The 25,614-nt window shown below is 39.8% G+C and overlaps 1 protein-coding gene across 3 annotated transcripts in view; it reads left to right on the forward strand.

Annotated features, from left to right (window-relative positions):
- The window catches only part of Atl2 (atlastin GTPase 2), a 54,848-nt gene that overhangs the window by 15,557 nt on the left and 13,677 nt on the right, over positions 1–25,614 (forward strand). For all 3 annotated transcript variants that reach the window (XM_021186317.3, XM_029471105.2, XM_021186319.3), the window contains exons 2-7: positions 5,830–6,074; positions 15,624–15,758; positions 15,992–16,096; positions 19,156–19,206; positions 19,487–19,543; positions 20,777–20,869. In XM_021186317.3, coding sequence (XP_021041976.1) covers positions 5,830–6,074; positions 15,624–15,758; positions 15,992–16,096; positions 19,156–19,206; positions 19,487–19,543; positions 20,777–20,869 — 686 coding nt within the window. The remainder of the gene's footprint in view (positions 1–5,829; positions 6,075–15,623; positions 15,759–15,991; positions 16,097–19,155; positions 19,207–19,486; positions 19,544–20,776; positions 20,870–25,614) is intronic.

A 25,614-nucleotide genomic window follows, 5' to 3' on the forward strand; every position in this document is an offset into this window, starting at 1 on the left:
TTGTCTTGAGTATGTATATGGTGTAGATGTGTGTGTTTACACACACACTTAGAGGCCGGAGATTGGTGTTGGTTGTTTTCCTTAAGTTTAAAGACAGGATCCCTCTTTGATATTGTTATGCATTTTAGAGTCTGCATTTTTACCCAGTTTTTGTTGTGATAAAATTAGCTTCTCTGATACTTTATGATCATTCAGAATTGACAAATTAGGGTTCACCCTTGGGGTATATATTCAGAAAATTGAGAAGGAAGTTCTCATTGTTTGTACTAAATTTCCTCTGTGAGTATACATGTGTGAGCCTGGAGCTCACTTACTTCACTGGTCTCACTGGGCAGCAAGCCCCAGGAAGCCTGCTGGTTCCCACTCTCCTGGTTAGGATTATAGGTGTGCATCATATTCTGGGCTCTTTACGTTGGTGCAGTGGATTTGAAATCTGGTCCTATTGTTTTATGAAACAAACTTAAGCTGACTGAGCTTCCCCAGCCCCTGTACCGTGTTTCAAAACTGCATCCTGCAGATCTTTCTTAAGTCTTAGTTTTAGGCTTTGTTTGGACAGCTTAGATGGGATTTTTTTTGGGGGGGGGGGCGTTGGCTTTTTGAGACAGAGTTTCTCTGACTGTCCTGGAACTTACTTTGTAGACCAGGCTGGCCTTGAACTCAGAAATCCGTCTGCCTCTGCCTCCCAAGTGCTAGGATTAAAGGCGTGTGCTACCACGCCCGGCTGCTTAGATGGGATCTTATTTGAGGACATGATCCTTAATTCTGAGTCGGGGCCTTTCTAGTGTTTTAGCTTGAAGTTTGATGTGTGAGATCTTCCCAGCCTGTCATAGCCACAACTCCAAAGCACCTGCTTTCCCTTCCAGCCTTGAGTAGCAGATCTCACTTTATAAGTGAAGTGTTCCCTGCACCTGTCAAGTTTGCTGCCCCTTGCTGCAGGGCTGCTGGCTGCTTTTGGCTTTCTCTCCAGACTCACAGTCCTGCGGTGTCAGTATTGGTGAGCTCAGAGTTGCTTGTTGCCTAGCTCTTCATGCTGTAGTTAGGAAATGGTTCCCTCCCCAAGGCATTGGAAATGAGCACTGTGCTCACTTTATAGTTTGCTTTTTAGGGACTATGGCTATGTGCTACATGCTGGCTAGTGTGTGACAAAAATGCCTTGTATGCATTGTTTGTTTGTAGCACAGTCTTACTTTCTTTACTCTTTGTGATTTCATGTCGCCAGCTTTTCATGTGCCTGATTACTTATTTTTAAAAAGCACAGCAAAAGAAAACAAATCAAGAGAATTGGGGCTGATTCTTACTACTTTAACTGCTTTTTCCTCAGTTAACTTTATGCTGATTTACAAATCATTCTTAAGGGTCGAGGAGAAGTTCAGCAATTAAAATGCATACTAGTTTTGCAGAGAATTTTTGTTTAGTTCCTAGCACCTTCATGGGTCCCAGAAACACTCATAACCCCAGCTCCAGGGGGTCCCAGCACCTCTGACCTGCAGGCACTTGTACTTATACGCACATATCCACATACTACTAACACACACACACACACACACACACACACACACACACACAGCAATAGATCTTAAAAACTAGTTTTTAATTCTTAAGAGTGTATATTTGAAGCTGCCTAATTTGTCAGTTATGGCTAAAACTTGGTTCATTTTCCAGTTTTGAGACACTCAGGTTTAATTTTTCACTACTAGAAATAACAGTGGGAAACTAACATGTACATATTTGTCAACACCTTTGTTTATTCCCTTATCACAAATTCCTAGAAGTAGGGGTCTCAAGGTTTAGTTACTTCAAGGCTCTAAAAAGCGCTTGGGACAATGAGCTCGTGAATACTTAGCTGATAGATATCTTTATTGGAGCGTAGAGTGTAAATGTAAGGACCAGTCTTTAAAGTACTTGCTTTTGTTAGATAACTTTTCTTTTAATTGAACACTTCCCTTCTATAAAAGTTGTTTTAAGTTTGTGTTTGAAATTTGAATATTCTAAAAGATACTTTTACTGTTTTTGACAGGAAGTTACTCTTTGCTCTCTTTCTGTAAATTTAGGTTTGGGTTGGTATAAGGTAGCTAACATTAGAGGTGTATTGCAGATCGGAAGCATCTTTATTGTCTTATAATTAAATTTATAGTTAGGTGATAGAGCTAGATCATCTCTCTCTCTTTCTCTCTCTCTTAGATTTATTTATTTAATATATGTGAGTATAGTGTAGCTGTACAGATGGTTGTGAGCCTTCATGTGGTTGTTGGAAATTGAATTTTTTAGGACCTCTGCTCGTTCTGGTCAACTCCGCTTGCTCAGTCCCTGCTCGCTCTGGCCCAAAGATTATTATTATACATAAGTACACTGTAGCTGTCTTCAGACACACCAGAAGATCTCATTATGGGTGGTTGTGAGCCACCATGTTGGTGGGATTTGAACTCAGGACCTTTGGAAGAGCAGTTAGTGCTCTTAGGTGCTGAGCCATCTCACCAGCCCTGTATTTAGTAGACTTAAGATAAAGTGTGATTAAATGGAAGAAAGATATGTATCCTTTAAAAGTAGATTTTATTTCTTAGAGTAGTTTTCAGTTCAAGCAAAAATAAACAGAAAGTACAGTTCCCAAATGTCTCTCCTCATTACCAATGTCCTTCATTAGAGCAGTTCATTTATAACGTTAGCCTTTGATGTATTATCCAAGATGGGTATTTCACAGTAAAATTTCACTCTGAGAGCTGTATATTTTGTTTTTCTAAATTTAGTTAATTGATTTATAAATGTGTAATGAGTGGTATTCACAATTATATACTTTCACTGCCCCAAACATTTCTCTTCTCTGCCTGTGTCTTTACTTGCTCTGAATCTGTGGCAACCATAAGCTTTTTTTTTTTTTTTTTTTTTTTTTTTGGTTTTTCGAGACAGGGTTTCTCTGTGTAGCCCTGGCTGTCCTGGAACTCACTTTGTAGACCAGGCTGGCCTCGAACTAAGAAATCCACCTGCCTCTTAAGTAAGAAGACAGATTTTGTGTGTGTGTGTGTGTGTGTGGTGTGTGTGTGGTGTGTGTGTGGTGTGTGTGTGTGTGTGTGTGTGTGGTGTGTGGTGTGTGTGTGTGTGTGTGTGGTGTATGTGTGTGGTGTGTGTGTGTGTGTGGTGTGTGTGTGTGGTGTGTGTGGTGTGTGTGTGTGTGGTGTGTGTGGTGTGTGTGTGTGTGTGTGTGTGGTGTGTGTGTGGTGTATGTGTGTGGTGTGTGTGTGTGTGGTGTGTGTGTGTGTGTGGTGTGTGTGTGGTGTATGTGTGTGGTGTGTGTGTGTGTGTGGTGTGTGTGTATGTGTGGTGTGTGTGGTGTGTGTGTGGTGTATGTGTGTGGTATATGTGTGTGGTGTGTGTGTGGTGTGTGTGGTGTGTGTGTGTGTGGTGTGTGTGTGTGTGGTGTGTGTGTGTGTGATGTGTGTGGTGAGTGTGTGGTGTATGTGTGTGGTGTGTGTGTGTGTGGTGTGTGTGTGTGTGTGTGGTGTGTGTGTGGGGTGTGTGTGTGTGTGGTGTGTGTGTGTGTGTGGTGTGTGTGTGTGTGGTGTGTGTGGTGTGTGTGTATGTGTGGTGTGTGTGTGTGGTGTGTGTGGTGTGTGTGTGTGTGGTGTGTGTGTGTGTGTGTGGTGTGTGTGTGTGTGTGATGTGTGTGGTGAGTGTGTGGTGAGTGTGTGGTGTGTGTGTGTGTGTGGTGTGTGTGTGGTGTGTGTGTGGTGTGTGTGTGTGTGGTGTGTGTGGTGTGTGTGGTGTGTGTGGTGTGTGTGGTGTGTGTGGTGTGTGTGTGTGTGTGTGGTGTGTGTGGTGTGTGTGTGTGGTGTGTGTGGTGTGTGTGGTGTGTGTGTGTGTGTGTGTGCGCGCGCATGCACGCTCTTAGTTGCCCTGTGGAGGTTGGATTGGTTTGGGGAGGAGAGCAAGTGTGTTGATGAAGACCAATATAACATAAATATGATATATGAGATAAAAGGTAGTGAGAAATAGTTTTAATCATGATTAAAAGAGTGGGAAAAGGGGACATATGTCCTGATTTGTGCTTTAGCAACAAGTATATGGTGATGTTAGCCTATAGTTACATGAGTGACAGTCACAATAGTATTTTGGCATTTTAAAGTTTAAAAGTTCCTGTTTAATTTTTTAAAACTATTTTTACTTTGGTAGCAAACATCCATAGTGCCTACTGTGTGCCAAGCTAATACTGGTGGTGACCATTAGCTAGACATGTGATTGCCATTTACAGGTCAGAACTGGCCCAGAGCTCTGAGTGGATCTGGGAATTTTACCTTCTTCTGGTGTTAACTATTGATTAACCTTGCAAAGTTTTTTTTTTTTTTTTCGAGACAGGGTTTCTCTGTGTAGCCCTGGCTGTCCTGGAACTCACTCTGTAGACCAGGCTGGCCTCAAACTCAAAAATCTGCCTGCCTCTGCCTCCCAAGTGCTGGGATTTCTGTCCTGCAAAACCAACTTTTGTGAATTCAGAGATTGTAATAGGTTGCAGCCAAATGTTATTAAAAGGAAATGAAAATGCTCTCTCTAATTAAACGGTGATTGCTTTTACTTCCAAAAATTCTCCTTCAGACTTGCTTGCTCTCTGTAATCTATTATCACTCAAAGTACAGTTTGAAAAAATACTGTTGTTCATTTGGCTGTGCTGTGTTAAAGGTGCCTTGTCGTGTGGCAGGAGAGGCAAACGAGGTGGGCAGAACTAGGTGTTCTCGCCTGTTAAGATCCTCATTGCAGGTAGAGGGGCTGCTCTGTGGTTGGTGTTTGTATGGATAATGATTGTTTCGTTGCTGGCTGATAGTATCATAACTAAGTAGATTGGCCCTTCTCACGGGAGAATGGGGAATAGAACACAGCAGATATCAGAGGTCTCCTTGGAGAGGAGATGACACTTAGTGGACAGGTTCAAGGGAGTTTGGCTTACTACTTTTGATGGAGAAACATTGATAAAGTCCCTACCTAGTATTAATTTAATTGCTCCGTGGGACCAGGAGGTTGGTAGAGAAACTGAACAAGGTACAAATCAACAGTTGTTAGACTCTTAGATTTTTCAAAGAACAGAAAACTAAACCTTGGGCAGTTGTCTCCATTTCCATTTTCTGTAGCTATTTCGCCATTAATTTTCAGTAAAGCTCTTTCTGCAAAAGTTACCACATTGTCCTGTGTGGTGGTGAACAGAGAAAGGGTCTGGTTGTTTATAGAAGCTACATATTTTTAAAGTTGTAGCTGCGGTGTTTGAGAAAAGTCCCAGTGGACACTGGCACCTCAGTGGCTATTTTTCTCCACTACAACAGTCCTGTGTACCTTACTTTGGCAAGGGAACTGTAAGTCTTACTTAAAAAATTGGGAGTTGTTAACTTTATTGGGTCATATTTGGATACCCTTAGAACCCTAATTTTACTTTTTAAATTCCAGAATGAAAATCACTACATTCTATCTGATTTAATCTTTGTGCTGAGGAATAATTTTCTAGGTGATGAATACAAGGGCAGTTGGTCTCTAAAGTATTCGGTGAAGTTGGTTTTGTCTTTGTGTATGCCTAGCTACAGTGTTCCAGCTCTGGCCTACAGTTAGCTGCTCAATTTGCTTGACTGAAATAGAGGACCTAGTATAGTTGTGTGTATAAAATGGGAACTCTCACTGATAGTGTTTGTCCTCCTGTAGAAGGATTGAAAATCCAAGGAACGTGAATATCCCCTTTCTATAACTATTCTCAAGTGTCCTATAGATAGGAAATATTTCAAATTTTGCTTTAGGTGTGGTCCTTAAGGAGAAGTTAGTAACGTAGGGACTAAAGTAACCTGTTTCTTTTTTAAATTCTAGGTGAGGATTATGAAGATGATGACCTAGTAAACTCAGATGAGGTTATGAAGAAACCATGCCCAGTACAGATTGTTCTCGCCCATGAAGATGACCATAACTTTGAGCTTGATGAAGAGGCTTTGGAGCAGATCCTGCTGCAGGAGCACATACGGGACCTTAACATAGTCGTGGTGTCTGTGGCAGGAGCTTTCCGGAAAGGGAAATCATTTCTCCTGGACTTCATGCTTAGATATATGTATAACAAGGTGAATAGTGTCTTTCAAATTGACCCCAGCTGATATAAAAATTGCCAACCAACTTAAAGAAAAAGAAAGAAGACAGAGGCACAGTTATATTTTTAATTTTTAACTATGTCTCAAATATCTGATTATACCTTGAAAGATCACTGACATACTATGTGTGTGTTCTCTTGGGGTCTCTCTCTCTCTCTCTCTCTCTCTCTCTCACACACAAACACACACACACACACCCCTCTTTGTTATTTCTTTATACTATTCCCATTTAGGCTGAGTGAAATAGATATCTTGTATGTCTGTATTTCTCATATGGTCATTTTTATTGCTGAAATTCAAATCTTTTAGACTGGCTTCCATGTTGTCCGAGCCTCATCCCTTTCTGTAAGTTAAATGTACTATGTTTTCTTCCTTGAATCTTGCCCTATTCATGGCTGACCTTTTCATAAGAGGCCTTCCTGTTCTTCCTGCCCTTCTCTGTTTTCATGGGTCAGGTATATTAATTAATGATGTTTTTAAGGTTTTTTTTTTTCCCTAGCTAGTTTACTCTCTTAGGAAAGTCTTTTTCTTGATTACATAACTCTAACTTCTACCAAAGATGTTTTGAGTAGGCATGTTTTGCCTGTTTTGATAAGTATATTTCCCTGTCTCTACATATTCTCACTTTTAGATGGTATGAGAGGTTTTATTGTTTTCTTCCCTATAGAAAATGGAGGGAAATGATTCACTTGAGTTAGAGTGCTTTTAGTAATTACAAGTTGAGCAGAGGGAACAAGCGGGAATTTGACAAAGGAGCAAGACGAAGGTCTTGGGGAATTTTAAAGTGGGACCCTAAGGTGGAACTGCTTTGCAGGGATCTGTGACGTTCAGAAGCTTCCTGAAGACACTAACGTAGCATGTAGCCGGATAATGTTATTATCTAAACACCCGTCTGACTCCTTCCTTTAGAGTGTCTGTCTGTCTTGAAATGAGAAAGAAGGGAAACATCCTGTTTGGTTTTTCCGGGAAGTACTGCAGTAAATTCTTTTCTTCTCAGGCATTCTTAAATATACCTTAGTATCAAGAATGTAATTCATATTAGTGAACAATAGTTTATGTGTTTAAATTAAAGCTTCCACTTAAGACTTACTTCTGAAATAATGACATGTATGAATAGTACCATATTACTATTTTTTTTTAAAATTTGTGCACTTCAGGACAATAAAGATCCTCTGTATTTTGAGGCTTTCTAATTCCTTAAGTTAACTTTTTAATAGGATACCATTGTGAGCTGTGAGCTGCAAATACCTGTGATTCTAAATAGGTCAAAGATAGAGTGTTGGGAGGGGAAGGAAACAGATCACTTGTGTAGAAATAATAGATAAGTGTCACCTCAAGTGACACTTTACCTCCCTGGGTAGTCAGGGACTGTCCAGAGGGGAGAAATCTCTCACAGGACTAAACAAGCTCTCCCTTGGCTGTAGGAGGCTCTGCACTCACAGAGTGGCCTGAGTAAAATTACATACTCATATAGTGGCTTTTAAGTTGAAATATCCTTAACTGCCAATTAGACTATTGTGTATATGATAGAGTGCCTCATAGAAGTCACCTTATTTTATTAATTAGAAATTGCATTAAACAGTGTCTGACTTTTGATTTTTTTTTTTTATAACGTACTGATTTCCTGGTGGTTCATGCTTTTCCTATGAGATATAGGTAAAAGAGAAAAGATACTTTATGTGAGTTATAGAAGGGGAATTAAGTCATGCAACCAGAGACAGAATTTGAGGGTAATGAGAAATGGTTGATTTTCTCTTTCAGAGTGTGTGTGTATACTCTCAAGTGTTGAGTAGAATACTAGATTGTTTCTACTCACAGTTCAGATACATATATTTTCCTTAAAATAAGTATAATTTGCAAACTGAAAGATGTAAAGCTGTGGTATATTGCTTGATGAAACTTTATACATATATGTACACCTTCACGATCACCATCCAAAGTAACTGCTCCTGTGAGCCTCTCCCCATCTGCTGCTTCCTGGGTTTGAGCTCTGGTGAATGAACTGGGCCGTGGGTAATTATTGCCTTATGTCAGTAATTTTGTAATGCTCAGATTCACTGATGCTTTTGCATGCAGCAATATAACTCATTCTTTTTTTATTACATGATTAAAATGTGTTTACTTACTCACTAATCTGTTAATGGATATTTGATTGCTTTGACCTTAATAATTTTTAGTCTGTTGCTTGTATGAGTCACACTCTTTGAAAATGGAGCAGGTTACTTTTGAGTTGGTAGGAATTGTTCATTAAATTTCAATTCTAGGAATCAGTTTTAAGGGAAAAATGATTTACAATTAAATTACGTACTGTGTGGACAACTTGACACAATACTTAGAATTCTGATAGTAATGACAGTATAGATGAAGATTCTTAATTCTGTACAGTTGCTTCTAACTTTATCTCATTCGTAATGTTTTCTCTTGAAACTTTTTATGAAAAAATTTAAGTGTATTAAAATTAGTAATCTGTGCCCATTCTTTTAATGGTTTTATAGGCATGAACTCTATGGTTGTCTTTCCTCTATACTCTGACTGTCCCACACTGTACTTGGTGTTTAGAAGTAAACTCTGACATAGACATTACATCAGTGAATAGTTCAGGCTCTTTTTCATATACAGCAGTCCTTTCTAAGGTTTTACAATATCTTCTAGTTGATCCATTTTTCAGTTGCTTCAAATGTTTCCTTCCAGTTGAGGCACACATCGTGAAAGCACGGGTTTAAAATGTTCTTAACCCTCCAGCTTTCTCTTTTCTGGCAGTTCATTTGTTGATCTTGCAGTTTCTTGCTCTGGACTTACTAGCTTACTCGAGTGGTATAGTTGTGAATTTTCTGTAAATTGTTAATTGAGACTAGAGACTAGAGCAGTCTCAAGCTTTACTTCATCTATTTATTTTTCTTTTGGCAGAGATACTTTATAGATGATGATTTTGTTATTGTTGTTGTTTTGAGACGGTTTCTCCATGGGGCCCTGGCTGTCCTGGACTCACTCCCAGGCCGGGTTGGCCTCCATTTCAGGGATCCGCTTGCTTCTGACTCCCAGGTGTTGTGATTAAAGGCGTGCACCACCATGCCCAGCTGTGGTAGCTTTACTATAACGTTTTTTGAGGCTTTCCTAAATTCTGGGTACTCTTGGTTATTTTTTGCTTTTGATATAATTTTACTCATTACAAGTTTTATATAACTTTAATATTACAGGCTGCCTAAAATTTAGTTTTCATTATTTTTGCTAATATGAGAAGCGAACAAAGCTTGATATGAATTTTCAGAATTTTGAATCAGTGAAGAAAATAAAAAGTTTAGTTTCTTTCCTTTCTCTCCCAAATACAAACTAAGGCGACGGGGTCCTGTTGTTAGTGGCTTCTGGGTATTTTCTTCCCTTCCTTCTCTGAGACTTTGATTTAGGAATTGGAAATTTTCAGTCTTTATGTTTTCGTTTGTAGAGCCTATATTAGTGTGAATGATTTTAGCTAGAAACCTTCTGCTGTGTATTGTTGAATCTATAGAAGTTAGGGGTTGATGAGATGGAGACGCTTCCAGACCTTGCTTCATTCCTTCCTGCACTGCTTTAGGAGGGAAAAGACGAACTTTGGGAAAATGTTCTTGTTTTGTAGCATTTCAAATACTTTTTCAATTTTCACCCTTAAGTTTTAGAATATATGTACTGTCTTTTTGAGTATTATAAAAATTTATGTTACCCATGTCATGTAGTATTTTAGTTTTGGATGTCTGAAAGTCAGGTGTGAAATATCAGATTATTGGAATTTAAGAGAGATGGGGTTTTAATGTGAGATTTTTGTTCTCTAGCTAGAGGCTTTTGTCTAATGCTCAGTTGTGGGGCCACATGCTTTCCTCTGCTGTCTTCCATTGTCCTGGGTTTCCTTAGAACTCCAGTTTTGGTGTAGAGCACTTCCTTCTCTTCCCTGCTTTCTCTGTGATACAGAATCTTTTTAATGTCCCATCGTTCCATTGTCTGTCCTTAGTGCTATTTACCGTTGTTAGACTTTATGATGATGATTTTCTATCTGGTTATACTGAAGTTTGCTACGATTCTGCTAATCCATGGGTAGGGAGGGGTTTCCTAGCTCTTAATGCCTTCTTTAATTTTGTTCTGTGATGTTTAAAAGGAGAAGTATTTTACTGTTTTGGTTAGATGTATTTTTTAAAAAAGATTTATTTATTTATTTTATGTATATGAGTACACTGTAGCTGTACAGATGGTTGTGAGCCTTCATGTGGTTGGGAATTGAATTTTTTAGGACCTCTGCTCCCTCTGGTCAACCTGGCTCGCTCAGTCCCTGCTTGCTCCAGCCCAAAGATTTATTTATTATTATACACAAGTACTCTGTAGCTGTCTTCAGACACACCAGAAGAGGGCGTCAGATCTCATTATGGGTGGTTGTGGGCCACCATGTAGGGATTTGAACTCAGGACCTTTGGAAGAGCAGTGCTCTTACCCACTGAGCCGTCTCGCCAGCCTGGTTAGATGTATTCTCAAGTCTTTTATTTTTTTGAAGTTGTCTTCTTGGTTTCTTGTCATTGTATGGAAAAGCTGCTGAGTTCCAAGTTGATTTTGCGTCAGGCTACATTGCTGAAGGTTTCCATCAGTACTGAGTTCTCTAGTGGAGTCTTCTAGCCCTTTTGTGTGTAAGATGAACGTGGTTGCTTCTTCCTTTTTCATGTGTGTACCTTTTCCTTAATGACTGAGTTAAGGGGGTGCACTGAGGAAGAGTGGAGCTAAGACGCACACTTGTCCAGTTTTGATTTTTAGAAGAAATGCTTGAATTTTTTTCTCAGTTTAGTATAATGTTGGCTATATGTTTATGTGGCCATAGTTACACTGGAGTTTTTCTTCTATTTCTAGCTTCTTTGAGGCTCTGATCAGGAGATGTGGGGCTTTGTCAAGGCCTTTTCTTTGCCTTTTGAGATGATGCTGATGACAGCTGCTCTGACCCCACTGATTGTCTCTCCTTTTGTTTATTTTTAAGCTATTCAGATAGGGTCTTGGTATATAGCCCAGCTTAGTCTCCAAGGTGCATGGCTTCCCCTACCTCAGCCTCTTTAGTGCTGGGATTGCAGTGCTGATCCTTCAGTTCTTATCCCCCACCTCCACTCCTTACACTAGACTGAAATTGGCTAAGTGTGCCTTTGCAACCCTCCATAAATCTGCCAGGTTAGTTTGAACAGCAGGACAGGCCTCTGTTGCAAGGACTCTTCTGGGTGTATATAATTGAAAATTATCATTTTTGTCAAGTGAATTTTAAAATGGCTGTTTTCTTGTAGCTTACCATGAGAACTGTGGAGTCCTGTGAGGCCTGTCTGCAAGTATCAGGGCTGCTCCTGCTAGGGAACTCAGTTTGGGGCAGCTCTTGGCCTCTCGGGTTTTGGAGTGGTAGTTTGCTTGGAAACTCGGGGTTTTTTTGTTTGTTTGTTTTTTGTTTTGGTCCAAGGAAAGAAAGTCATAATTTTGAGTTTGCTAACCTTTTTCCTTTTTTAGAACCTGGAAAGACTTCAGCTTTTACAAATGAGGCTGAAACTGAAAGTTTAATGGAAGGTGCAAGTTAGCAGCCTTTGGGCATTTTTGTTTTTTTAAAGTGATAGCCACAGTATAAGATTCATCATATTAACCATTTTTAAGTGTGCAGTTCAGTGATACTAAGTTCAATCACATTGTTTCTAGCAGATTCTACTTAGGAATCTTTCATTCATAATGTTTTTGTCTTTCTGGTTTGAAGCTTAGAAACTTCAGGATCCTAAACATTTCCCTCTTGGCTCTGGAAGCCAGCATGCTGCTTTTTTTTCTTGACTGTGTGCACCTTTTAGGAGTAGAAATCATGCAGTGTCCATCTTTTTTTGCATCTGGTTTATTTGTCGTAGCTGAGTGACTTCATGGTCAAGAATACTATTTAAGATGAGCTTTTACAAACAGATTGACTTAAGTTCTCTTTAGAATGTAGTCAAGTTAGAATTGTCTGGTGTGTCTGAGTTTGTGACCTGGGTCATTCATACTTTCTATTTATCCAACCCCAGAATAGAGGAGTTAGACATGGGCAGTTTGGGTGATGCATGGGTAGTAAGTAGTTTTAACTGTTTGCGGTGTGTATAGTTCGTTCCAGGACTTCACGCTCTCACGCAGTCACTAGAAAATACTGGTGTAGGTGTTAAAGTGTCAAAAACCTACTTGTTTTACCTGCTAAGTTGGACTTTAAATAGAATAAGATTTTTGTTTGTGATTATTACTCTGGGAGATACCTTGAAGAGAAGGAGTGCTTTCTTCCTTAACTCCACATCTTTCATCTCCTCAATGCTCACTGTGATGAGTTGTGGCTTTTAGATTCTCCCACCTCACCGTTATGAAAGGAGTAAGCTTGCTGGTGAGGGGAGCTGGGCTGCTGTGAGGTTTCCCTTCCATTACGCTCTGTTATGAGCAACATTTCCTTTTCGCAGAAGTGTGAGCTTTCTGTTCCTGAGGTAGAGCTTGTTGCTGATAACTATTATGTAGGGGAGGCTTTGGGTAAGAGCTGCGTTTATCGATTGGCATCACCTACTAAGAGGAGACTGCCTTTTCAGTTGAGATTAACTTTAAAGATCTTGTATTTTCTCCTATGAGGAAATTGGGTTTCTACTCTGAGGAATATGGGCTTTGAGACACTTTTGTCTCTCTACAGTGCAAATGGTACCAGGTCAGTGCTTTGGAATTACTAGGCTTGCTTTTAATAAATTCTGGGAGGAGCGATGGTCTGTTAGAATTAAGACAGTTTCCAGAACCCACTAGAATGCTCTGAGGGCAGGAATGCCTTTGTTCATTTAGAGAACTCTGGGTTTTTAAACAGTGTTCAAATTTGGTAGAAGGTAAATAATTTGTTGACTAAATTAATTATTATTTTTCTAAAGCCTCTGTGTTCATTCACTAGAGGAATAATAGGTTTTATTTTGTTTGAGAATTTGATTATCTAGAATCCTTAATTTACTTTAAAAAAAAAACCTTTTATCTTTTTTTTTAACTAGACAGTGAACTAAGAAGAGATTATACATAGTGATAAATTTCTGTGAGACACCGATTCTTTTTAGTTTCTTTGAACATGAGGGTTTACAAGGATGTTATAGGTCTATGATTTTTGTCATGTTTTAATTTTTTTTTTTTTTTACTGTTCTTGTTTCTAGGACTAGAACAGTCATAACTTTTATGCTTGATACCTATATTCTAAAGAAAGCAAATTGAATTTTATAAGTAAAATTTTTACTCATTTAATGCTTCCTTATAAGCCAGGTAGGATGAAGTAAAAGTTCAGTTTTCGTGAACTTACATTCTCATGTAAGAGACAGAGAAGCAAGGCAGCAGATCTCTGAGAACAGAGTCTTTTAACTTATTCGTGAAAGTTAAACTGGAAAAAAGAATTTTTGCAGTATCAGATTTTTTCACATTGTGGGGGACTGAGTAATAGTTATTACCTGTAACACTTGATCCCTCCAGTGTCAAGAGTTTTTGAGTCTAGGCAAAAGAAGGAATAGGTTAGCTAAACAGTGTATAACGTAGGGTTGGTTTGATCGTTCAGGCATGTTAGAGACAGGAAGGTGTGTGTTTGCCTGTGTTGGAATCTCTGTGGAATATTGGGAACAGAGACTGGAAAAGTGAAAGATGTATTGTTGTGACCAGCAGGTCTCCAGATGGCCTCACAGGTTGTGTGGAAGCCATAGGTAGCGTTTTAGAAGATAGAGAGGCTTCTTGTGAAAAGTAGGTGACATGGAAAAGTGACGGGGCCTACCTACCACTTGTTCTTGTTGAGGGGCATCTCTGATTTTCTAACACTAGGAAGGGTACTTTGTGAAACACAGGTCCAGAAAACACTGAATGGAGTTGTATGGTGTGGTTTTCTTGTAACCAGCAGAAACGAAGGTCTAATAGGTCCAAGTGTTGACAACCGAGGACAGTGAATGAGTGCAAGAGAATGTTGTCATGTACAGCATTGTAGCTTGTTGGGCACAGAGTTTTGTGGACAGTAATAGATGGAGTCAAGGTCAGGGCTGCGTCTTCTCAGTCGATGTCTGAGCCTGGCCTTGTTTTGTCTTTCTACCTTACATGTGTCCTTTGTCAGTCACATCATCCCCCACTGCTCTTGTCTTCAGTATCTCTCTGCCCCTAATTTGGGTTTTATAATTTGTTTTGGATTAGATTCAAGTTTATTAGAAATGTCTAAAACAAAGAAATACTTTATTTTGAGACACTTTACATTGAGAATAATATGTAGACTTTAAAGTGTAGGCATCTTGACATATGGCAATTAGTCATTGACATCACATATTTAGTATTCTAGACCAATTACATTGTGGTATATTAACTATTTATAAATATTATTTATGGTAGTGGGCATTGAATGTAAGACTTTTGTGTTTAGGTGAGTGCTTTCCCACTGGGCTGTACCCCAGCTCCATACTGTATAGTTATAGTAGTTGTAGCTCTGTGGTTTGAGTTATAAGATAGCCCCGCCCCCTCCCTGCTTTTCCTGGTGATGAGGACCAAACCCAGGGCCTTGGCCTTGTTAGAGGTTTCATTACAGAAATAGAGACAGTGTTATGGACTGCCATGCTCCTCTAGACCTGTGGTCTCGTTTTATCTATTTCTTTGTGTATGTGTTTCTCGGACTGTTTTAAAGCAGTTGCCAGGAAGATGCATCTTTTTCATCATAAATATTTAGACATCTAGTAGCAAAAGACTCAGTTCTATTTTTTTGTGCACAAAAAAGTGTCATTTTGTGTGCTTTTCCTGTTTTTTCTTTTCCTTCTTTTCTTTCTTTCTTTCTTTCTTTCTTTCTTTCTTTCTTTCTTTCTTTCTTTGTCAATTTTACTTTGTTTTTGTTTGCTTGTTTGTTTTCTAGAGAGAGAAAAGCCATGGAGTTGGATATCAGGTGGTGGAGAAGCTCTGGGAGGAAATTTGGGAGAGAAACCCTGTTCAGAATATAGTGTATGAAAAAATATCTTAAAAGAAAAATGTTTATATCCATTTAACATAATTGCATAAGGAGTCCAGATATCTGTTTGTTTCATTAAAAACCACCCCCTACCCCTTACCCCTTAAACCAGTTTGCTTGAATCGGGTTCCAAACAAATTCTAGTTGTCTTTTAAGGAGACAGTCCCAGCAGTGGGAGGTGTTTTTGTATACGCTCTTCTAGGCGAGGGCTACTGTCCTGCCTGCTGTCTGGGACGTGGTTTTACTCTTCTGTACAACAAGATATTAAAGTAGCTAGCTTCCATATTTTATCATCTTTAAATATAGAAAAGCTTGCCAGAAGAGGAGGAGTAGGCGTGCGTAAACCCATTTACCTCGATGTCCAGGTTAAGTGGAGGCTGGGATCTGTGTGACAAAGGCTGAGTGGAGGAGACTGCTCCTCTAGCACTCTGCACAGGACTGTTGGCTTGATGCTAGACTGGGTGTTCTCTCTCTGGGCATTGGCTTCCTCTCCTTTATGAGCTATGAAATGGGTGAGTTGTGTTTGCTTTACATTTCTCTTTGATTTTTAACAGGATTCTCAAAGCTGGATTGGTGGAAACAATGAACCCTTGACTGGCTTTACGTGGCGAGGTGGTTGTGAAAGAGAAACAACAGGCATACAAGTTTGGAATGAAGTGTTTGTGATTGACAGACCTAATGGAACAAAAGTAAAATTCTACTTATACTTTGCTATTTTCTCCTGTATTCTTTTCTTGAGAAGTTTTCTGGTATTAAAATTTAAAAGAACACAAAACTATTAATGATTAATATGTTAAAATGTACAGTGGTATATAAATACTTTTCTTGACTTAATTACTGCTTTGAACTTTATTAATGTATGATTTTTGTAGGCATTTTTGGTGATTTTTTACTAAGTATTTTAAATTTAACAAATTCCTAGGTGGCTGTGCTGCTAATGGATACCCAGGGTGCCTTTGATAGCCAGTCAACCATTAAAGACTGTGCGACGGTGTTTGCTCTGAGCACTATGACCAGCTCTGTGCAGGTGAGCGTGCCTGTTGTCAGTTCATAAAATCCTACCTTTGTGCAGCCACCGGAAGAGACTTGATGGAAGAAAAATGGATTAGACGTTAGAGCTAGCTGTATTTCTTATTACTTAGGTACTGAGCTGTAAACTGATATACTTTGCATGAGATATAAAGGATGAAGTTAGGCCACAGCCACCTCTGCTTTCATCGCAGAACAGCCTTTTCATTAGTTCTCTGAGAATTTCATCCCAACGCTTCCCACACACACCCCTCTCCTACCCACCCAGCTCTGTGCTCTCAGTTTTCCTTTTTCTCAGGTAACTGTTTTCATACAGTATTTCTGATCTTTGTTTTCTAGATCCCCTGCTTCCTACTCTCTGTGTCTTCATTTTAAAAACACCACGTGCTGCTGGGGTATGTGGTGCACCTGCGCACATTCAGGCACACTCTTAAGATCAACAATGTTGATAATTAAAATCAATCACATGATTGCTTAGCCAAAACCAAAACAAAAGTACTAAATAATTAAACAGCTACCTAGTTTTCTATTTGGTTTCTCTGATAGTTCTTGATTATTTGAACTAAAAATCCCCATAATTAATGTTTTATTGAGACAGGGTTTCCCCGTGTAGCCATGGCTGTCCTGGAACTCACACCGTAGACCAGGCTGGCCTCAAGCTTAGAGATCTGTCTGCCTCTGCTGCCTGAGTACAGGGATTAAAGGCGTGCGCCACCATCACTCAGTAACAATATTTAATTTAGAAAACCTAAGCAACAGGGGTTTGTAGCACTGGCTTGGCTTGGAAAGGGTGAAGTCCTCGTACATTACATATGCACAGTGTGTTCTGGTTGTCCTTGTCCTTCCACGTTCTCCTTGCCTCAGATGGAGCATCTCTTGTGTGATGTAGGTGAGTGAGGTCAGTTGACGTCATTTTGTATTCCTTTCCTTTGTTGGGATCATTTGTATGGATAGCTCCCTGGCTTAACAGTTGATGCTGGGCAGGTGGTCTCCTAGATCCTGCTGGTGTTAGACAGTCCATGAGAAAGGGTGTTGGAACATGTCATTCAGTAGAAACGGTCTGTGTCAGTGTCAGTGGTCGGTCAGGGTTCGTAAGCAATCCTTGAGTGTGTCCTGTGACTGTGATGGCTTCTCAGTGTCAGTCAGCTCCGTGACGCGAACGAAGCAGCCTGGATGCTGCTGTGTGCACAGGAGTTCTTTTTGGCTACCTTCTGTTCCAGGCCAAGGATCCTGTCACTGCTCACTAAGAGATGCTCTTGACTCCCAGAAGTCTTTATTTTTGTTGTTTTTCCTGCACAAAATAGCATGACTATAGCTCCTGAGAGGCAGCAGAGGCCATCCTGTTCTGTGTTTCACATTTTAGCTCTTCTGGTTAGTTTGAGGCTTGCCTCTCAGATTTCAATGGAGGAGCTCTATCCTAAATTTTGCTGCTATTCTTTTGTTTATATAACTTTTTGATGCTAGGAGATTTGGTTTTGGACCACTTACACCACACAGACATGTTTTTATCTCTAAACTGAGGATTTTACTTATTCTGCCTATCTCAAATGTAGTTGTATATTGTGAAAGAGGAAATCTAAGTGAGATAGCGCTTATAATATTAATATATAATTAGTATATAGTTTATATAGACCTGTTTAGTGAGGGGTGGTAAGAGGGATTAATATGTGGTGTCACAGATGCCACCAGTGTGCCACTGAGCTACAGTCCCAGCTTCAGAACGACGTTCTACAGACCTTGGAAGGGCGTTTTCTTCCTTAAGTTGTGTTTTCCAGGCATGGTAGTGCTACTGTGCCTCAGCACTTGGGGAGTTGAGTTAGGCGGAGAGCTCCATAACAGGAGCTAGTTAGAGACTGTACAGGGCTATGGAGCAAGAGAGGAAACATTTTTTCTTTTGGGCTGGTAGACAGAAATACACATTGATCTTGATGACTTTCAACAGACTCTTAGGACTGAGTCCAAGGCAGTATGCTGACACCCAGTGATTTAAGATTTCAGGTGCCCATCTCTCTGTCCCTGTGGTTATGCTGTTGGCTTTTATATTTTAGATCTCTTGTTTGGGAGTAATCACTGAGTAAGCATCCTCTGTTGCTGTTTGTACTCCTGACATCTTGAGTTTAGTTAGATCATCACCTGCTTGTTGTGTCTTTGGAGTCGCTGCATTGACTGCGTGTCTTTGGTGTCACTGTAGCACCTTCTTCTCTAATGCTCTGTCATGGGAGGACTAGACCTGACAAACCCTAAGAACAGAGAACAACCATTATCAGTTCTGCTCTGTGTTTTGGAAAGCTTCCAGAACATCCCAAAAAGGGCAATAGTGCCACCTACTGCTAGTTTACTAGTTTCCATGGCCTGGTAAACATTTCACGTTTCCTAGGCTCATCAACTCAAGCAAAAAAAAAAAAAAAAAGACCATGGCATGTGTGACAATGTGTGCCAGTCATTGCAGTGCTCTGAAATCTTAGCACATGGGAGGCAGAGGCAGGAGAATTGTTAAAGTTTGAGGCCAGTCTGGACTAAGTAGGGAAATCCTTCCTAAAAATCTAGAACAAAACCAAACAACCGAAAAGCCCAGAGCCTATTGAATGAACATATATCCTGTCCCAAGAAGAAACTGATTTTTCTAAACATCGCTCCTCATATTCTTCAACTTACACAAGGAGTGAAACAACCTTTGCTTCTCCCTGGCCTGGAGCTCACTGTGTAGTCCAGGGTGGCCTTTGACTACATCCGACTCTTGTGCCCCTACCTCCTAAGTGTTGGAATCTCAGGAGGGCATCATCACACCTGGCTTCAGTGTGGCCTTTAAAAATGGCTTGACATAGTGTGAAAGACTGAGAAACAGGGAAGGACAGCACATAGCACACGGGCCATGAGTATGTACGCTGCGTGAATTTCATGTGCTGCTTCTCTTTAATAAGGGAATGCTTTCCATATACTACTGGTTAATACAGTGGCTAAGGGATTAATTTGTGATGACGTCTAAAATAACCTTCCTTACTAAAGAAGAATTACTCATTAAAACACTAAGAAACAAAATAAATTTTGTTTTAACAGGTATATAATCTGTCTCAGAATATTCAAGAAGATGATCTTCAACACCTACAAGTATGTCTTAGAGAATATATGCCAAAGTATTAAAACTTAATTCTTTTTCATTGTAAATTCATGTTTAGAAGCCTGTAATATATTTAAATTTTGTATGACTTTAAAGAAATGACTGATTGGTTAACTAGAGGACACTTCTGATATACCTAGTTTATTAGCCAGTGAAATGCCTGAGATTCAGATAAGAATAAAGACTGACTTCTACTCTGATACAGACAGGTTTATAAATGACATCTTTAAGTCTTCTTGATGGCATTATCTTAACTAACATGGTTTGTAGTTATTTACAGAGTATGGAAGACTTGCAATGGAAGAGATCTACCAGAAGCCATTTCAGGTAAGCACTTTAAAAATGTGCCTGTAAGAAGCTTCAAGCCACAAGGACATTATAAACTCATTTGACACCAGAATCAGAACAACACTATTGGTGTATCATCATCAGCTTACTACTGGTTGAAGTCCAGCTGTCTAGGAAACACAGAAATGACTCCAGATTTTTTTGCAGTACTTTAACTTGTGGAGGGTGCTTCTCTTCATTGGATGTTATTTAATTCTAGAACTTAAGACAGTAGCGAAATGAAGACAGTATCATGATAAAGTTATAAAATGTCATGCAGGCTTCCTTTTTTGTGATGTTTTACAAGTTGAAGTTGGCCCCTGCCACTCTTCATTTCCTAGATAGGCTTAGGGTTGCAGGCCGCTCATGCTGCTCTCGGCTGCAGGGACTGGGAGGGAGCAGTCAGTGTGCTTGCCTGTTGGTATGTGGAGTGCTTCTAGTCACTATAATATTAGTGAGCTTACATTAATTTTGCCTCATTTTTATCTGACACAGCTGTTTTAGGCAATCACTTCTATGAAACAGTTGGGCAGATCCTGGCTTCCTTTTGTATATATGGGTAAAATACACTGTGTTTGGTTTATATCGGTTTTTCTAATCTAGAATGATTATCCACTTAGGAGACATGATAGCCTTGATTGTCACAGTTTTGTGGGGTGTCTAGTTCTACTGGCATGCGATGCAGAGGCCAGAAATACTTCTCCATACTGCAAAGGACAGCCATGCACAAGGAATTACCTGGTTCAAAATGCCAGTAGTGCTGAGAAGTCAAACACTGTGGGATAAGACATTTGTAAGAATGACCGCTTTATACCAAATCTATAACCAGTGTGGAATTGGCCATCTAAAAGTGTAGGCTGGTTTAAAATGATGATTCCCCATATAACTTTTGTTCATTTTTGGCTTTGGGTGTTAGTACTCCAATGACTCCTTCTGTGTAGTGACATTGTCAAGAGGAGCTGAGCAGTTGGTGCCAGGGGTGGGCAGTTGCTTTAAGTGGCATTGATCGTAACCACAGAGAGCAGACTCACTATTTGGTTGCTGGAACCATTTTTATTTTTAAATTTTTGGTGCTGAGAATTGAACCCAGGACCTCATCAAGAGTGACAGTCATCTATGTTCTACCCACCAGGCTACTCATTATAGTCTTGATTAGCATTGTTTATATAGGAGGACGTTTTCAGTAATCTTCGGATTTTGTAACAAGTGATTTGTATTTTTTTCTGTATGTAGACGCTAATGTTTTTGATTCGAGATTGGAGTTATCCTTATGAGCACTCATATGGCTTGGAAGGTGGGAAGCAGTTCCTTGAGAAGAGATTACAGGTAAGCTCCATCTCCTGGAGAGGAAAGCATATGCCTCAGGCTAGGCACAGGGTGGGCTGCCTGGACTACCTGATGTCACCAGTGCAAGTGCTAGACTCTTGCCTAAGAAGATAGGCTTAAATAAATGTAAAAGAACAATTGTTCTTCTCTACCCATCAGTAAATATTCAAAGACCAATGTTTTTGAAAGTGACTTGTTGTTGTTATTATTGTGTTTGGGTGTGTACCTGTCACAGCGTATATGTGTAGGTCAGATGACAGCTTTGTGTAGTTGAGTCCCTTCGCCTGTCTTTACATGAATTCTTGATATTGAACTGAGGTCACCAGACTTACTTGGCAGCTTCTTTACATGCTGAGCCATCTTGGCCTTTTTAAAAGAACCAGATATTCTCATTCCTATGCAGTGGGCCTCACAAAGCATTCCTGGGCAATGACCTCACAAGCAGGGCCATGATTCTGTAGAGCCTTTTCCTGCGGGAATGCTTAGTATGTCCAGATTACATCTCCACATCTGGAATACCATGGAGAGGGAGAGCGAGGTCCTTCTGTTATGTGCTGGGCTCAGGAGTTGTCTGTCTGTCTGTCGTATGATTCATTTCATTTCTCAACCACATTCAAATACTTGAGGCATAGTATGACTTTCTTATTCTTTTTTTTTTTTTTTTTTGTTTGTTTAATATTTATTTTTCTTTTTTTTTTTTTTTAATATTTTTATTACATAATTTCCTCAATTACATTTCCAATACTATCCCAAAAGTCCCCCATAGCGCCCCCCACTTCCCTACCCACCTACTCCCATTCTTTTGGCCTTGGCATTCCCCTATATTGGGACATATAAAGTTTGCAAGTCCAATGGGCCTCTCTTTCCATTGATGGCCGACTAGGCCATCTTTCGATACATATGCAGCTAGAGACAAGAGCTCCAGGGTTCCGGTTAGTACATCATGTTGTTCCAACAATAGGGTTGCAGATCCCTTTAGCTCCTTGGGTACTTTCTCTAGCTTCTCCATTGGGAGCCCTGTGATCCATCCAATAGCTGACTGTGAACATCCACTCCTGTGTTTGCTAGGCCCCGGCATCGTCTCACAAGAGACAGCTATATTTGGGTCCTTTCAGCAAGATCTTGCTAGTGTATGCAATGGTGTCAGCGTTTAGAAGCTGATTATGGGACGGATCCCTGGATACAGCAGTCTCTAAATGGTCCATCCTTTCATCACAGCTACGAACTTTGTCTCTGTAGCTCCTTCCCTGGGTGTTTTGTTCCCAATTCTAAGAAGGTACACAGTGTCCACACTTTGGTCTTCATTCTTCTTGAGTTTCATGCGTTTAGCAAATTGTATCTTATATCTTGGGTATCCTAAGTTTTGGGCTAATATCCGCTTATCAATGAATACATATTGTGTGAGTTCTTTTGTGATTGTGTTACTTCACTCAAGATGATGCCCTCCAGGTCCATCCATTTGGCTAGGAATTTCATAAATTCATTCTTTTTAATAGCTGAGTAGTACTCCATTGTGTAAATGTACCATAATTTCTGTATCCATTCCTCTGTTGAGGGACATCTGGGTTCTTTCCAGTTTCTGGCTATTATAAATAGGGCTGCTATGAACATAGTGGAGCATGTGTCCTTTTTACCGGTTGGGACATCTTCTGGATATATGCCCAGGAGAGGTATTGCTGGATCCTCCGGTAGTACTATGTCCAATTTTCTGAGGAACCGCCAGACTGATTTCCAGAGTGGTTGTACAAGCTTGCAATCCCACCAACAATGGAGGAGTGTTCCTCTTTCTCCACATCCTCGCCAGCATCTGCTGTCACCTGAATTTTTGATCTTAGCCATTCTGACTGGTGTGAGGTGGAATCTCAGGGTTGTTTTGATTTGCATTTCCCTGATGATTAAGGATGTTGAACATTTTTTCAGGTGCTTCTCTGCCATTCGGTATTCCTCAGGTGAGAATTCTTTGTTCAGTTCTGAGCCCCATTTTTTAATGGGGTTATTTGACTTTCTGGAGTCCACCTTCTTGAGTTCTTTATATATATTGGATATTAGTCCCTTATCTGATTTAGGATAGGTGAAGATCCTTTCCCAATCTGTTGGTGGTTTTTTTGTCTTATTGATGGTGTCTTTAGCCTTGCAGAAGCTTTGTAGTTTCATGAGGTCCCACTTGTCAATTCTCGATCTTACAGCACAAGCCATTACTGTTCTATTCAGGAATTTTTCCCCTGTGCCCATATCTTCAAGGCTTTTCCCCACTTTCTCCTCTATAAGTTTCAGTGTCTCTGGTTTTATGTGAAGTTCCTTGATCCACTTAGACTTGACCTTAGTACAAGGAGATAGGAATGGATCGATTCGCATTCTTCTACATGTTAACAACCAGTTGTGCCAGCACCATTTGTTGAAAATGCTGTCTTTCTTCCACTGGATGTTTTTAGCTCCCTTGTCGAAGATCAAGTGACCATAGGTGTGTGGGTTCATTTCTGGGTCTTCAATTCTATTCCATTGGTCTATTTGTCTGTCACTATACCAGTACCATGCAGTTTTTATCACAATTGCTCTGTAGTAGAGCTTTAGGTCCGGCATGGTGATTCCACCAGAGGTTCTTTTATCCTTGAGAAGAGTTTTTGCTATCCTAGGTTTTTTGTTATTCCAGATGAATTTGCAGATTGCACTTTCTAATTCGTTGAAGAATTGATTTGGAATTTTGATGGGGATTGCATTGAATCTGTAGATTGCTTTTGGCAAGATAGCCATTTTTACAATGTTGATCCTGCCAATCCATGAGCATGGGAGATCTTTCCATCTTCTGAGATCTTCTATAATTTCTTTCTTCAGAGACTTGAAGTTTTTATTATACAGATCTTTCACTTCCTTAGTTAGAGTCACGCCAAGATATTTTATATTATTTGTGACTATTGAGAAGGGTGTTGTTTCCCTAATTTCTTTCTCAGCCTGTTTATTCTTTGTGTAGAGAAAGGCCATTGATTTGTTTGAGTTAATTTTATATCCAGCTACTTCACCGAAGCTGTTTATCAGGCTTAGGAGTTCTCTGGTGGAATTTTTAGGGTCACTTATATATACTATCATATCATCTGCAAAAAGTGATATTTTGACTTCATCTTTTCCAATTTGTATCCCTTTGATCTCCTTTTGTTGTCGAATTGCTCTGGCTAGGACTTCAAGTACAATGTTGAATAGGTATGGAGAAAGTGGACAGCCTTGTCTAGTCCCTGATTTTAGAGGGATTGCTTCAAGCTTCTCACCATTTACTTTGATGTTGGCTACTGGTTTGCTGTAGATTGCTTTTATCATGTTTAGGTATGGGCCTTGAATTCCTGATCTTTCCAAGACTTTTATCATGAATGGGTGTTGGATCTTGTCAAATGCTTTTTCCGCATCTAAGGAGATGACCATGTGGTTTTTGTCTTTGAGTTTGTTTATATACTGGATTACGTTGATGGATTTCCGTATATTGAACCATCCCTGCATCCCTGGGATGAAACCTACTTGGTCAGGATGGATGATTGTTTTGATGTGTTCTTGGATTCGGTTAGCAAGAACTTTATTGAGGATTTTTGCATCAATATTCATAAGGGATATCGGTCTGAAGTTTTCTATCTTTGTTGGGTCTTTTTGTGGTTTAGGTATCAGAGTAATTGTGGCTTCATAGAATGAGTTGGGTAGAGTACCTTCTGTTTCTATTTTGTGGAATAGTTTGTGAAGAACTGGGATTAGATCTTCTTTGAAGGTCTGATAGAACTCTGCACTAAACCCATCTGGTCCTGGGCTTTTTTTAGTTGGGAGACTATTAATGACTGCTTCTATTTCTTTGGGGGATATAGGGCTGTTTAGATCATTAACCTGATCTTGATTCAACTTTGGTACCTGGTATCTGTCTAGGAACTTCTCCATTTCATCCAGGTTCTCCAGTTTTGTTGAGTATAGCCTTTGGTAGAAGGATCTGATGGTGTTTTGGATGTCTTCAGGATCTGTTGTTATGTCTCCTTTTTCATTTCTGATTTTGTTAATTAGGATGCTTTCCCTGTGCCCTCTAGTGAGTCTGGCTAAGGGTTTATCTATCTTGTTGATTTTCTCAAAGAACCAGCTCCTTGATTGGTTGATTCTTTGAATAGTTTTTCTTGTTTCCACTTGGTTGATTTCACCCCTGAGTTTGATTATTTCCTGCCGTCTACTCCTCTTGGGTGAATTTGCTTCCTTTTGTTCTAGTGCTTTTAGGTGTGTTGTCAAGCTGCTAATGTGTGCTCTCTCTAGTTTCCTTTTGGAGGCACTCAGAGCTATGAGTTTTCCTCTTAAAAATGCTTTCATTGCGTCCCATAAGTTTGGGTATGTTGTGGCTTCATTTTCATTGAACTCTAAAAAGTCCTTAATTTCTTTCTTTATTCCTTCCTTGACCAAGGTATCATTGAGAAGAGTGTTGTTCAGTTTCCACGTGAAGGTTGGCTTTCTATTATTTATTTTGTTATTGAAGATCAGCCTTAGTCCATGGTGATCTGATAGGATGCATGGGACAATTTCAATATTTTTATATCTGTTGAGGCCTGTTTTGTGACCAATTATGTGGTCAATTTTGGAGAAGGTACCATGAGGTGCTGAGAAGAAGGTATATCCTTTTGTTTTAGGATAGAATGTTCTGTAGATATCTGCCAGATCCATTTGTTTCATAATTTCTCTTAGTTTCACTGTGTCCCTGTTTAGTTTCTGTTTCCATGATCTGTCCATTGGTGAAA

The sequence above is a fragment of the Mus caroli genome, unplaced genomic scaffold (genome assembly GCF_978045245.1).
Source record: "Mus caroli unplaced genomic scaffold, Mus_caroli_1 scaffold_18, whole genome shotgun sequence".
Taxonomy (NCBI): Eukaryota; Metazoa; Chordata; class Mammalia; order Rodentia; family Muridae; genus Mus; species Mus caroli.